At 55.1% G+C, this 12,783-nt stretch overlaps 1 protein-coding gene and 1 long non-coding RNA gene across 12 annotated transcripts; both read left to right on the top strand.

The window, feature by feature from the left end:
* The first annotated feature begins 673 nt into the window (after window positions 1–673).
* LOC122689526 lies at window positions 674–1,437 on the top strand. The gene is made up of 2 exons (XR_006339837.1): window positions 674–1,164; window positions 1,287–1,437. It is a non-coding gene; the product is annotated as an uncharacterized LOC122689526 (long non-coding RNA).
* Window positions 1,438–3,784: 2,347 nt separating this feature from the next.
* Window positions 3,785–12,123, top strand: TAFAZZIN (tafazzin, phospholipid-lysophospholipid transacylase). Of its 11 annotated transcripts, none has more exons than XM_043896815.1 (13): window positions 3,801–4,295; window positions 4,453–4,581; window positions 5,721–5,806; window positions 6,056–6,141; window positions 8,289–8,353; window positions 8,783–8,917; window positions 10,121–10,201; window positions 10,309–10,350; window positions 10,583–10,645; window positions 10,806–10,858; window positions 11,201–11,278; window positions 11,391–11,489; window positions 11,683–12,123. In XM_043896815.1, the coding sequence occupies exons 1-12, from the start codon at window positions 4,187–4,189 to the stop codon at window positions 11,487–11,489; spliced, it is 1,026 nt and encodes a 341-aa protein (XP_043752750.1). In that variant the 5' UTR covers window positions 3,801–4,186; the 3' UTR covers window positions 11,683–12,123. The 11 variants fall into 11 exon arrangements, with proteins under 11 accessions (XP_043752747.1, XP_043752755.1, XP_043752754.1 ...); XM_043896814.1 differs by having other exon boundaries at window positions 3,802–4,295; window positions 11,662–12,123; XM_043896812.1 differs by lacking the exon at window positions 10,806–10,858 and having other exon boundaries at window positions 3,785–4,007; window positions 4,221–4,295; window positions 11,391–12,123.
* The last annotated feature ends 660 nt before the right edge of the window (window positions 12,124–12,783 follow it).

Genomic DNA, 12,783 nt, shown 5'->3' with positions numbered 1-12,783 from the left:
GCTTGGAGGCTCTGGGGCCAGGGGCTCCCAGGAGGGGGGAGGGCAAGAAGAACTAGAGAGTTCCTGCCCTCATGGCTTCCCTGATAGCTCAGTTGGTAAAGAATCCGCCTGCAATGCAGGAGACCCTGGTTCAGATCCCAGGAGCAGGAAGATCCCCTGGAGAAGGGATAGGCTACCCACTCCAGTATTCTTGGGCTTCCCTTGTGGCTCAGCTGGGAAAGAATTCGCCCACAATGCGGGAGTCCTGGGTTTGATCCCTGGGCTGGGAAGATCCCCTGGAGAAGGGAAAGGCTACCCACTCCAGTATTCTGGCCTGGAGAATTCCATGGACTACCATGGGGTCACAAAGAGTCGGACACGACTGAGCGACTTCACTTACACTTTGGCCTCAGCTCAAAGCGGGTCAGGTCTCCCAACACCAGCCCTGAGCCCCAGCCCTGGAATCCCCTTCCCGGCTGGCCTTCCCAGGCTGGGGGCCACTTTCTACTTCCCCCTCTGGCCAACGGGCGCCCATACCTGCGCAGACCGGGTCGTCTCCACACTTTTCTGTTCTGTGAGCTGATCGCGACAGCCCCCACGGAATCGCAGCGCCGGCCTGGGCCAGAGACGGAAGGAGACAGCAGAGGAAGACGCCGCCGATCCGCTGACCGCCCCGTCGAGGCCAGTTCGCCGGCCTCACCCTTCCCGGCGAGCGGGCGTGGCCCTGGCTCCGCCTCGGCGGTGGAAGGGAGGGCGGCCCGGAGGCTTGGGAAGTGCTGACCCGGCCGACCGCCTTCCCAGCAGACTCCGCCTTCCCCGCCCGCGAGGGACCCGGCGCCGGCGGTGGCCAAGGCGGCGGAGACTCGGAGGCGCGGGGCGAGCCGTGACTCAGAGCCGGCCCTGGGCGCAATCTGGTGGCGAAGACGCCCGACCTGGAGCGCCTGGCGCACCGAGGGGAGCCCCGCGGCGAGCCTGGGCGCTCCCCACCGCACCGCCCCCCTCCAAGACAAGAGCCTTTTCTCCAAGTCTTCGGGCCGCGCACTCCTAGGTTCTCTGCGTGGCCGCAGGCGAGCGGGCGCAGGAATGCGCGGTGTAGGTGGAGCCCAGGGCAGACCGCGTGAAGAGTCCCCGTGGGGGTCGCTGCTGGGACAAGTGGGCGACTCGCGCGGGTTCTGCGGCCCGGCGGTGAGTCCTCACTGGCTGCTTTGTAGTGCGGTCTTCCCCGCCTACCCACTTGTGGATTGGGGGTGGTGATGAGCAGAAGGTTTGGGCATTTTTAAATTTTTTGGCCTCGCCACACCTTGCAGGTACTTAGTTACCGGACCAAGGACAGAACCTGCACACTTGGCAGTGAGAGCGCGGAGTCCTAACCACTGGACCGCCAGGAAATTGGTGGGGAAATGTTTTTTAAATACAAGAAGTCATGCTGTGCTTTAAAAAATAAAAATTAAAAATATACTGCTTAAGGAGTACAGGCCTTTCTTTTTAGGTGATGAACATGTCTGGAACTAGTCGGAAATGGCTGACAACATTGTGGATGTATCAATACTAAATGATATATGATACTGTTATATATATTTCCTATTGTATGTTATATGCATACATTGCATATATGTATGTTATATATACATTGCATATAACATCACATATGACATTATATTACAAACATACATTCATACAGTGCAATTCTATAATATGGTAATTAAATAAAATTGTATGTAGTTTCATCAATTCTTCGGTGCTCAGCTTTCTTTACAGTCCAACTCTCACATGCATACATGATTACTGGAAAAACCACAGCTTTGACTAGATGGATCTTTATTGGCAAAGTAATGTCTCTGCTTTTTAATATGCTGTCTAGGTTGGTCATTGCTTTTCTTCCAAGGAGCAAGTGTCTTTTAATTTCATGGCTGCAATCACCATCTGCAGGGATTTTGGAGCCTAAGAAAATAAAGTCTGTCACTGTTTTCATTGTTTCCCCATCTATTCGCCATGCAGTGATGGGACCGGCTGCCATGATTTGAGTATTTTGAATGGTGAGTTTTAAGCCAGCTTTCTCACTCTCTTCTTTCACCTTTATCAAGAGGTTCTTTATTTTTTCTTCACTTTCTGCCATTAGGGTGGTGTCATCTGCCTATCTGAGGTTACTGATATTTCTCCTGGCAGTCTTGATTCCAGGTTGTGCTTCATCCAGCCTGGTATTTCACATGATGTACTCTGCATATAAGTTAAATAAGCAGGGTGACAATATACAGCCTTGACATACTCCTTTCCCAATTTGGAACCCGTTCATTGTTCCATGTCCAGTTCTAATTGTTGCTTCTTGACGTGCATACACATTTCTCAGGAGGCAGGTCAGGTGGTCTGGTATTCCCATCTCTTGAAGAATTTTCCACAGTTTGTTGTGATCCACACAGTCAAAGGCTTTGGTGTAGTCAATAAAGCAGATGTTTTTCTGGAACTCTCTTGCTTTTTGTATGATCCATCAGATGGACATTTGACCTCTGATTCCTCTCCCTTTTCTAAATCCTGCTAAACATCTGGAAGTTCTCAGTTCATGTACTGTTGAAGCCTCACTTGGAGAATTTTGAGCATTACTTTGCTAGCATGTGAGATGAGTGCAATTGTGCGGTAGTTTGAACATTCTTTGCCATTGCCTTTCTTTTGGACTGGAACGAAAACTGATCTTTTCCAGTCCTGTGGCCACTGCTGAGTTTTCCAAATTTGCTGGCATATTGAGTGCAGCACATTCACAGCATCATCTTTTAGGATTTGAAATAGCTCACCTGGAATTCCATCACCTCCATTAGCTTTGTTCCTAGTGATGCTTCCTAAGGCCTGCGTGACTTCAGACTCCAGGATACCTGGCTCTAGGTGAGTGATCATACCATCGTGGTTATCTGGGTCATTAAGATATTTTTTGTATAGTTCTTCTGTGTATTCTTGCCACCTCTTCTTAATATCTTCTGCTTGTTAGGTCCATACCATTTCTCTCCTTTATTGTGCCCATCTTTGCATGAAATGTTCCCTTGGTATCTTTACTTTTCTTGAAGAGATCTCTAGTCTTCCCATTCTATTGCTTTCCTCTATTCCTTTGCATTGATCACTTAGGAAGCCTTTCTTATCTCTCCTTGATATTCTTTGGAACTCTGCATTCAGGTGGGTATATCTTTCCTTTTCTCCTTTGCCTTTTCCCTCTCTTCTTTTCTCAGCTATTTGTAAGGCCTTCTCAGACAAGTATTTTGCCTTTTGCATTTCTTTTTCTCGGGGAATGTCTTCATCCCTGCCTCCTGTACAATGTTATGAACCTCCATCCATAGTTCTTCAGGCACTCTATCAGATCTAATCCCTTGAATCTATTGTCACTTCCACTGTACAAGTGTAAGGGATTTGATTTAGGTCCTACCTGATTGGTCTAGTGGTTTTTCCCTACTCTCTTCAATTTAGGTCTGAATTTTGCAGTGTACGTAGGTAATTATGTAAAATTACATAGTTTAATAACATTACATATGGTACATTCATAAAATAATCTATATAATAAAAATGCTATAAAGTAGTTAATTCCATGTTAGGTGAAATTAATGAAAACAAAGGGGAAAAAGCTAAAAGGGCTCTGCCAACCCCGACCTTGAGTGGCGTCAGATAAACGTGCCGGCAGCCCGTTAGTCACGGAGACTTTTCCAAGGACGAACAAAGTAGACAAAAGGGACGTGGACTCTGAAGGGGGCGGGGCTAAAGCCCCTCCTGCGCCGGGGCGTGGCGGTAGCGGCGGCGCGGCGTGGCGGGGCCGAGCCGCCCGTGAGCCCGTCATCGCTGCCATCAAGCGGCCTGAGCGCGTTTTACGACAGTCGGCGGTCGAGCCCGGTGCCACCGCAGTCTTGCTTTCCGGCGGGTCCGCGGAGCTCGCGGCTACCGCCGCCATCCTCCCTGGCTCTTGAGTGCGCTCCCAGTTTCTTGGTTCCGGGACGGCTAGTGGGTGACGCGAGAGCGAGGCAGGGGCCAGGCCCGGTTCAGGCCCGACCCGCGAGGTGACCTTGGTCGAGTGCCCTGTCGCGCCGAGCTGCGGCGCCCGTCCGTGGGCCTGTTAGTGACCCGGCTCCCGAGCGGTTGAGGACGTAGACCTAGAGCGGCCCCTATAGGCTTGCCCCAGGGCAAGGGGAGCGCCGGGCCGCTGGGGGCTGTGGCGGAAGCTGGGTCGCGGGGGGAGATGCCCCTCCACGTGAAATGGCCGTTCCCCGCAGTGCCGCCGCTCACCTGGACCCTGGCCAGCAGCGTCGTCATGGGCCTGGTGGGCACCTACAGCTGCTTCTGGACCAGTGAGTGGGCCCACAGCCGAGGCAGGGTCGGCCGCGGGGCTCCACGCCCAGCCAGAGTTGGGGTTCGGGGCACTGGCAGGGGCTGGCTTGGTAGGGGGGAGCCCTGGGCCCCCGGGGAAAGGAAGCCAAGATCCTGACCCTGCCCGTCTCCCCTCAGAGTGCATGAACCACCTCACCGTCCACAACAAGGAGGTGCTGTATGATCTCATCGAGAACCGAGGCCCAGCCACACCCCTCATCACGGTCTCCAATCACCAATCGTGCATGGATGATCCTCATCTCTGGGGTACATGGGCCAGCGTGCTCGGCTTGGGGAGGCAAGGAGGGAACCTGGGTCAGGGCCAAACAAGCAGAACAAACTCCTCACAGGGCTCTTTGCCCGGCCCTGACACTCCTGTTTCTGGGGTGTCCTGCCCCAGGGATGAAAGTTTGATTTGTGGCCCCTGCAGCATTCCCCTAGGCAGTACTACGATTTGGGGAGGGCACCTGGAATTTGGAGGAAGTGAGGAGATGACCACAAGGCAAGGTCTGACGGCTTCTTTACTCTGAGCTATCAGGCCTGTGGGACCCTCCATTCTCTAAACTGTTGACGATTCCAAAGAGCCTTGGGAATAAATCTGAGGAGCACAGGGTGTCCTGTCAAGAAAGCTCTGGGCTAGGGGCTGGAAGACCTGTGTCCTTGTTCCGGCTTTGCCCAGCTGGGTTTGTAGCCTTTTACCAGCCTCACTGGGGAGTCTAGAAGTTCTGCTGTGCTGACTTCACAGGTAGTTGCTTGGCTGTAATAACCCAGGTGGCTGGCTACAGGGGTGTCCAGAGCTCCCACTGCTGGATGAGGACAGGGAGCTCATGGGGACCCATGTGGTCAATTCAGTCTTTCAGAGCACACACTTGCTGCTGGGCAGAAGATGGCCTATAGGGTGCCAGAGGCAGATCCCAGGGACCAGGAGGAAGGTTTTAGTGCAATCCAGTCACCTGGACCAGGGTGGTGGCAGTGACTGGAGGAATAGTTAGAAGGATGTGCTGTGTGCATGCTTAGTCGCTTCAGTCTTGTCTGACTCTTTGCGACCCTATGGACTGCAGCGCACAAGGCTCCTTTGTCCATGGGATTCTCTAGGCAAGAATACTGGAATGGGTTGTCATGCCCTCTTCCAGGGGATCTTCCCCACCCAGGGATCGAACCCCCATTTCCTGTATTGCAAGTGGATTCTTTAATGCTGAGTCAGGAGGGATGGGCAACATTAGCATATATCAGGGAGGTAGGCAGACTGGATGTGGTGACTACTAAGATATAGGGGGTGGGAGACAGAGGAGCCAGGGAGAACTCGGGGGTCCAGCCGAAGGGTCTGGAAGATAGCTCTTTCGGCCATAGGGAAATGTCCTTCTCCCTCATTCCCTGAAATGGTGACAGAAAGTGGTGCCCCCTAGGTACAAGGTCAGTTGGGGCATGCAGCCTTCTCTCCTCCAGGGATCCTGAAACTCCGTCATATCTGGAACCTGAAGTTGATGCGTTGGTGAGGAGAAATGGACCCCCACTGTGGGCCCAGCAGGCCTTACCCGTCTGCCCAGATTGGCCCTCCTCCTGGCCTGCTCAGGAGGTGGCCTCCAGCAGTTCAGGCAGGGCCTGGGGTGGGACCCCACTGGCCCTCCTGTGCCTCCATTCTGCATTGCTGATGCCATCAGGCAGCATGCTGGTGGGGGGAGGGTGGCAGGGATGCAGGATGCAGGGGAAGCTGGGATGACCACATCCATCCCCACTCCAGGACCCCCACAGCTGCAGACATCTGCTTCACCAAGGAGCTGCACTCACACTTCTTCAGCTTGGGCAAGTGTGTGCCTGTGTGCCGAGGTGAGCCGCTCCTCTGCAAGGGGCTGTTGGACTGTTGGGTGCTGGGGATGCTTCTCTGGCCCTTCTGGGGGCAGAGAGACTGGTGACAGTGTCTCTGGTTCAGCTGCACTAGGAGTTGAGGGACTCCAGTGGGACAGGCTGCCTGGGTGCCAGGGGCGGCTGCCTCACTTGCATGAGGCCCACCTCCATCATCTGGGAGGAGGGAGCAATGGTTTCTTGGAGAGCACCAAGTTCCCTGCGAGTGCCGGAGGACTGGGTGCCCTGGGGCTCTGGCATTGGAGGTCAAGGAGACATTATCCACAGTTGCTTCTCGGGAGGCTGTTGCTAAGAGACGCACTGATGGCCGCGTGGTGTCATCAGTCAGCGATGGTGGTGGCATGTGCCGGAGGCTGTGAGTTTGGGAAAACAAACAGGCTTCTGTGTCGAGCCGTGTGACATGGAGTGATTACTCCGCACCTCTTGAGAGCTTCAGAAGGTCAGGGCCATTTGGATCCCCCTTCTCCAATAAAAGGGGCTCGGAGAGATAAAGCTGCGGGGCCAAGGTCACAGGGCGAGAGGTGGCCAAGCCTGGATTCAAATACAGCTTGCTTGTCCCTCTGGGGAAGTGGGATTTTTCCCGGCAGAGTATGAAAGGCAAGGCATCCTAGACCCAGGAAGCACATAGCAAACCCTGGAAGGGTACATGACCAAGGCAGAAATGTAGGTTGCGGGCTGCCTGTGAAGATTCTAGAACATTCGGCAAAGAATTTGACGTGCTTTCGTGTGAGGTTGAGAGAGAGAGAGAGCCCCCAGGCTGCAGTGTACCTGGTGGACAGAATCAGGGTTGAGTGGAGGCCAGGAGCCTGGTTAGGGGCTGTCACAGTTCCTCTGGTGACAGGGCCTCTGGGGGTCACCACAGAGAGCCAGGGACCACGTGCTTTGAGCTGTGTTTTGGAGGTGGAGTTGCCAGGACTTGCTGATAGATTGCTCGTGGGCGGGGTGGGGGGGCCGGCGAGGAGAAGAAAACTCAACGATGACACTAGGTGACGGCTGGTGCCAGGGAGCTGCTGGGAGGATGGGACCAGGGACGAACAGCAGGGTGTTGAGAGACCCTGTCACCGAGGAAGGAGCAATCCAGAGACCATGTGATGTGCCATTCTGGAACTCTAAAAGATCCTGGGAACTCTGGTGCAGACAAAGTCGGCCACACAGAAATGAGAGCGTAGAGGGGGAGAGAAGGGACCAGAACAGCCCCTTACCACAGTGGAGACACAAGCCCCCAGCAAGCAGGGAGCAAAACAGGGCTCCTGGCTATTGTGGAAGCGTCCCATGACCCTGGAGAAGCCACTTCCCTGGACTGACAGCCACCGGAGCTGTGGCAGTGGTGGGGAGGGGCCCAGCAAGGGGGGCCACTTCTCCCAGAGGTTGGGGTGTCAGGAGGAAGTAACCAGGGGGGCGTTTGAGGGGAACCTCGAACGGGGAAACCTTATTGCTAGTAGTGGAAATGGTGATAATGGTTTAACTCGGTCGGAAAAGAATCTGCCTGCGATGCAGGAGATCTGGGTTTAATCCCTGGGTCGGGAAGAGCCTGTGGAGAAGGAAATGGCAACCCACTCCAGTATTCTTCCCCGGAGAATCCCATGGACAGAGGAGCCTGGCGGTCTACAGTCCATGGGGTTGCAAGAGTCAGATACGACTTGGCGACTAAACCATCACCATCCACTGAAAAGTTGCCGTGCCCACCCCTCAGGTCTGCAGACTTACTCCCCAGAGAGCCCTGTCTGGAACACTCGCTTTTTGCTGCATTTGGAGGCAACTTCATCTCCCCAAAACACAAGCAAAGGCCCCAGTGTCATGGCAGTTGACTGTGGTATCCATCACTCACTGCTCCGAGCGATGCTGATGCTGCTCGGGTACTCTGTCTTGAGTCTCAGTCCCTCCTTTCTGTGACCTCAGAGGCCTTCCATGTCCACTTCTAGCCTCATTCTTCTTTTTGACCTGTATCTACATTTTAGGGTACAATAAAAGCAGCAAGTGCAGTCTTAATCCTAAGCACCTTCTGGTGAGAGAATGCGGGAAGGGACAAGCTGTCAAATGCATTGGTCACAGTAAAGGCCTAACAATTGAAGCAAAGGAAGTACCCAGTATACTTTGCTTCTGTGTTCCAGAAAATTTCCTCCCCACCTCCTGCTAGGACATGAAGTGTCAAAGTGGTCTTGCACAAGTCATGCAAGTGAGTAGAAATAGCATTTTAAAAGCTAAACATCCTGAAGGGTTGCTCCCCAAGCATAGAATTTTAAAATTTCGATCGTGAGCTGGAAGGCTGGTTCGCACCAGTGGGTTTTTGTAAACCTCTGTGCCTCTGAAGCCCAACCCTAGCGTGTCATGTGGTACCAAGTAGGGAACCTGCAGCTCTCACTCACAACACCCAGAGAAACTTCAGTGGGTGACTGCTCCCCGACTCCAGCCCCTGAGGTAGCTGCCGGGCTGTTTCCATGTGGATCGGGTTGGGACCGTTGGTTCCCTATCTAGCACCTTCCAAAGACTTGGCCTTGCAGAGAACAGGTTGTAAGTCCATTTCTTAGGGCATTGGCCCAGGTAGTCCTACCGTTCATCTGTTCTTGTCTCCCTCTTTGTTTTATTTTTCTTGTTCATTCCACAGGGCAAGCAAGATCTTACTTCCCTGACCAGGAATGCACCCACACCCCCTGCAGTGGAGGTGTGGAGTCTCAGCCACTGGGCCACCAGGGAAGCCCCAATCTCCCCCTTTGTGTTGTGGCTCTCTACTCCTCACTTGGTGAGATAAGGATATTTACCCCACTTTTTCAGCCTCCCTCTTTCTCGGTCTCTGTCCACTCTCCGGACAAGCTTGACAAGCAAGATTTTTACTGCGTGTGGGCACAGATTGTCCCCATGTGACTCCCAAGTCGAGAGCCAGCAGTCGTGTCTGGGTTATTGCTGACCGCTGGGCCACTTGGGGCCAGTGTCACAGTCTCGGGGCATCTCCGAGGCAGTGTTGCCAGCATCGGGGATGGCTCAGCCACAGCGTTTTCCACGTAGTGGATTTGACTTTTTCCCCAACTCTCAGTGACACTATGAGTCAAAGTCACTCAGTCGTGTCCAACTCTTTGTGACCCCATGGACTATACAGTCTGTGGAATTCTCCAGGCCAGAACACTGGAGTGGGTAAGCCGTTCCCTTCTCCAGGGGATCTTCCCAGCCCAGGGATCGAAGCCAGGTCTCCCGCATTGCAGGTGGATTCTTTTTATAAAGGGCGACTCAAGTTTTCAAGGGGCACCCTTCGATGAAGGGGCCAGCAGGAGGGAGGGACAGCAGAGACTGAGGACTCAAGCGGGGCTCAGAGGCCCCTGAGGGGTACCTGTGGGAACTGGCCTGGAAGAGACCCTGGGGAAAGGCTTGCTGTGCAGAACCTGGGGCCCCGGTGAGACTGGAGATCACAAATAGCCTTGCTTTGCTCCCGCAGCACCAGCGGCAGCCGCTGGGAGGCTTGCCCCCAGACTAGCTCATCCCAAGGCTCCAAGAACCCAACTGTGGAAGCGGGGGCAGGGAGGACAGTAATCAGTTTGGGGGTCTGAGAGGGCACACACTGCAGGTGTCTGACCACAGCCGGAGTTGCTCAGGGGCCGCAGCTGTGCTGGGACTGACGGGCAGAAGGTGGGGTCATAGATGGGTTGTAAGGAAGTAAGGGGAGTCACTCAGTTGTGGCTGACTCTGCAATCCCATGGACTGTAGCCTGCCAAGCTCCTCCATCCATGGAATTTTCCAGGCAAGAGTACTGGAGTGGGTTGCCATTTCCTTCTCCAGGGGATCTTCCCGACTCCGGGATCTTCCCGACCCAGGGATCAAATCCAGGTCTCTCGCATTGCAGGCAGACACTTTACCATATGAGGTGTTCGCGTGGACCAGGCCCTGGGGGTGAGGCAGAGGAGGGGGGTCCTGGGACAACCAAGACTGATGGAGGAGACTTTCTCATTGGCAGGAGACGGCGTCTACCAGAAGGGAATGGATTTCATTTTGGAGAAGCTCAACCACGGGGACTGGGTGCACATCTTCCCAGAAGGTCAGTGGCGCTGGCAGGGTCGCAACCCACTCGAGGATCTAGATGGGACTGCCCCCTATCCCCTCCCAGTGGCCCCTAAGCCACAACTCCATCCTCTCTCTCTACAGGGAAAGTGAACATGAGCTCCGAGTTCCTCCGCTTCAAGTGGGGTAAGAGCCACTGGTCCTTTCTGGCTGGGTGGGACCTGGGCACATGGGGTGGATGACAGTGATCATTGCCACAGAAGGGGGACAGGGGCCCAGACCAAGGCCTGCCTGGCAGAGGAGCTGGCCCAGGGCAGCCACTTTGAACGGGGTTGGGGGGAGGGCAGGAGTGGCCCTGTCCACAGGCTGGCATCAAAACGCTGCTCATGCCAATGTTTCTGCCTCTCCCCCTGGGCAGGAATAGGTCGCCTGATCGCTGAATGTCATCTCAATCCAATCATCCTGCCCCTGTGGCATGTCGGTGAGCCTCCCTCTCGGGCCACTGCTGCAGCCCAGGGAGAGGGGCTTCGCATGGTGGTCTTGTGGGGTGGGTCTCCTCCGGGTGGTTGAGGCAGGGTTCCTGGACTGCCCCGCTCCACCCCCCACACCTGCATCCTGGCTCTCTGTCTGCTGTGCTGCAGGAATGAACGACGTCCTTCCTAACAGCCCACCCTACTTCCCCCGCTTTGGGCAGGTAGGTAGGGCCGCCAATCATGTCTGTCTGTCTGCCCTCTGCCCCATGACTCCCACACGGCACCACCAAGCCCAGATTCAGGAGGGGCTGGGCTTGAAGCAGAGGGAACAGAGTGAAGCAGAGACGAGGGGCGGTGGTTTCCTGGCACCACAGCCAGGGCAGGGGCAGGATAGGGACGATTTGGGCATGGACTCCAGGACTGGCAGGGCTCTTGGATGTCACTGAGCCCGACCGCTCTGTTTTAAAACGGGAGGGTGGACCCAATGGGGTACTCAGCATCTTAGCACTGGAGTTGTGGGCACCCCGTTCCTGTCAACCCACTGGCGGCTGGTCTCCCCGCAGAAAATCACTGTGCTGATCGGCAAGCCCTTCAGTGCCCGGCCTGTGCTCGAACGGCTGCGGGCAGAGAACAAGTCAGCGGTGAGTTTCTCCCTGGGGCTGTCCTCGCCTGTCCTGGTGCCCTTGGCTTCCCCAGGCACCCTGGGTGAAGCTCCCTGAGGACTGCATGGCAGCCTCAGTCCTTCGCCCTCAGGTGGAGATGCGCAAAGCCCTGACGGACTTCATTCAAGAGGAATTCCAGCGCCTGAAGAGCCAGGCAGAGCAGCTCCACAACCACCTGCAAGCCAGATAGGTGCCATCCCGCCTAGACCTGGGTCCAGCTGCATTTTGGACTGGGGGGAGGGGCGGCTAGGCCTGGGCCAGACACAGCTCTGGGACCCCTCCCAGCTCTCTCAGTGCTGCCTTTGGGTGCTGGGCTGGGGGATGGACTGATGCTCGGAGCTCAGATATGGTCCTTTTGACAGATTGGTGCATAACCCTTCCAGGATTCCCCCTCTGAGTGGGTGAGCATCCCAGCGCCTCTGGTTCTGCCACTGAAAGAAGTCTCTCAGCTGTTCCTGGCACTTGGCCACACAGGGAGGAAAGACCTTTAGGCAGGGGGCTCCCTGCTCTCTTGCCTATAAGCCGTTTGCTCCCAGAGCTGGAGACTGGAAGGAGGAGCCCTGATCTTACTGCTTCCTCAGGGATAGCCATCAGCCATGTCTTCCTTCTGCCTGTGCTCCCTGCAGGCATGGGAGCCTCAGGCAGGGCCCCGCCCTGGGCTGCAGGTGGAAGAGCTGCCCTTTTCTATAAGGGGAGCCCGTCCAACGGGGCCTGAGACCTGGCGCCTCGCTGGGGCCCACTGTTCTTTCCGCCTCCCTGGCATCACTTGAATCCCCTGGTTGTTTTATAAACTATTAATAAAGGATTTGTGTTGTGCTCTTTTACCTCTGGCCTCTCTGTTGGGGTGGGGCTGGGAGGTGACCCTCTGGACCAGAAGGCTGGCCCCTGAGAGCTCTGGGCATGTCAACAGCACTTGACCGGATGGGCTCTCAGTGGGCACCAGCCACTGAAGACTTCCATCCTTGTCTGTGATCCCCACACAGCCTGATAAGAGTAGGGCTTCATCTCATTCTGCAAATGGTGCAGCGTGAGGTTAATGGACTTGATTCAAAACCTAAAGTTTGCAAGGTAGGGAGAAGCAAGTAGCAATTCCGTCCTCGGGCTGGTTCCCAAGGCAGAGGTGGTCTCCGAAGCTCCCAGTGAGCCGCTGTGAACTACACGTGCTGTGATAGGAGGTGGGAAGTGGGACAACTTGACTGAGTTTGGGGCTCTGGGTGGGAGAAAAGGTAGGAGGATCCAGGGTGGTGGCACTCCTGGCAGAAGGGAAATCCTCTCAAGAGAAAAGCCAGCTCTGTTTAGGCCTCCAGTTTGTCACAGGTGGTTGTTCAGTTGCTAAGTTGTGTCTGACTCTCTGACCCCATGGACCGCAGCACACCAGGCTTCCCTGTCCTTCACTGTCTCCCAGAATTTGCTCAAATTCATGTCCATTGAGTCAGTAATGCTATCCAACCATCTCACCCTCTGCCACCCTCTTCTCTGGTCCT

The sequence above is a fragment of the Cervus elaphus genome, chromosome X (assembly GCF_910594005.1).
Source record: "Cervus elaphus chromosome X, mCerEla1.1, whole genome shotgun sequence".
Classification (NCBI taxonomy): domain Eukaryota; kingdom Metazoa; phylum Chordata; class Mammalia; order Artiodactyla; family Cervidae; genus Cervus; species Cervus elaphus.
Note: the sequence above shows the minus strand (reverse complement) of the source record. Positions and strands in the feature narration are given on the sequence as shown.

What these genes read in the sequence shown, in the direction of transcription:
- TAFAZZIN (XM_043896811.1), top strand. Translation starts at nt 4,187, where the DNA reads ATGCCCCTCCACGTGAAATGGCCGTTCCCCGCAGTGCCGCCGCTCACC. An exon ending in GTCTTGCACAAGTCATGCAA is followed by an intron (nt 8,354 to 8,782) that starts GTGAGTAGAAAT and finishes TTCATTCCACAG; the next exon opens with GGCAAGCAAGATCTTACTTC. An exon ending in GGTGCACATCTTCCCAGAAG is followed by an intron (nt 10,202 to 10,308) that starts GTCAGTGGCGCT and finishes CTCTCTCTACAG; the next exon opens with GGAAAGTGAACATGAGCTCC.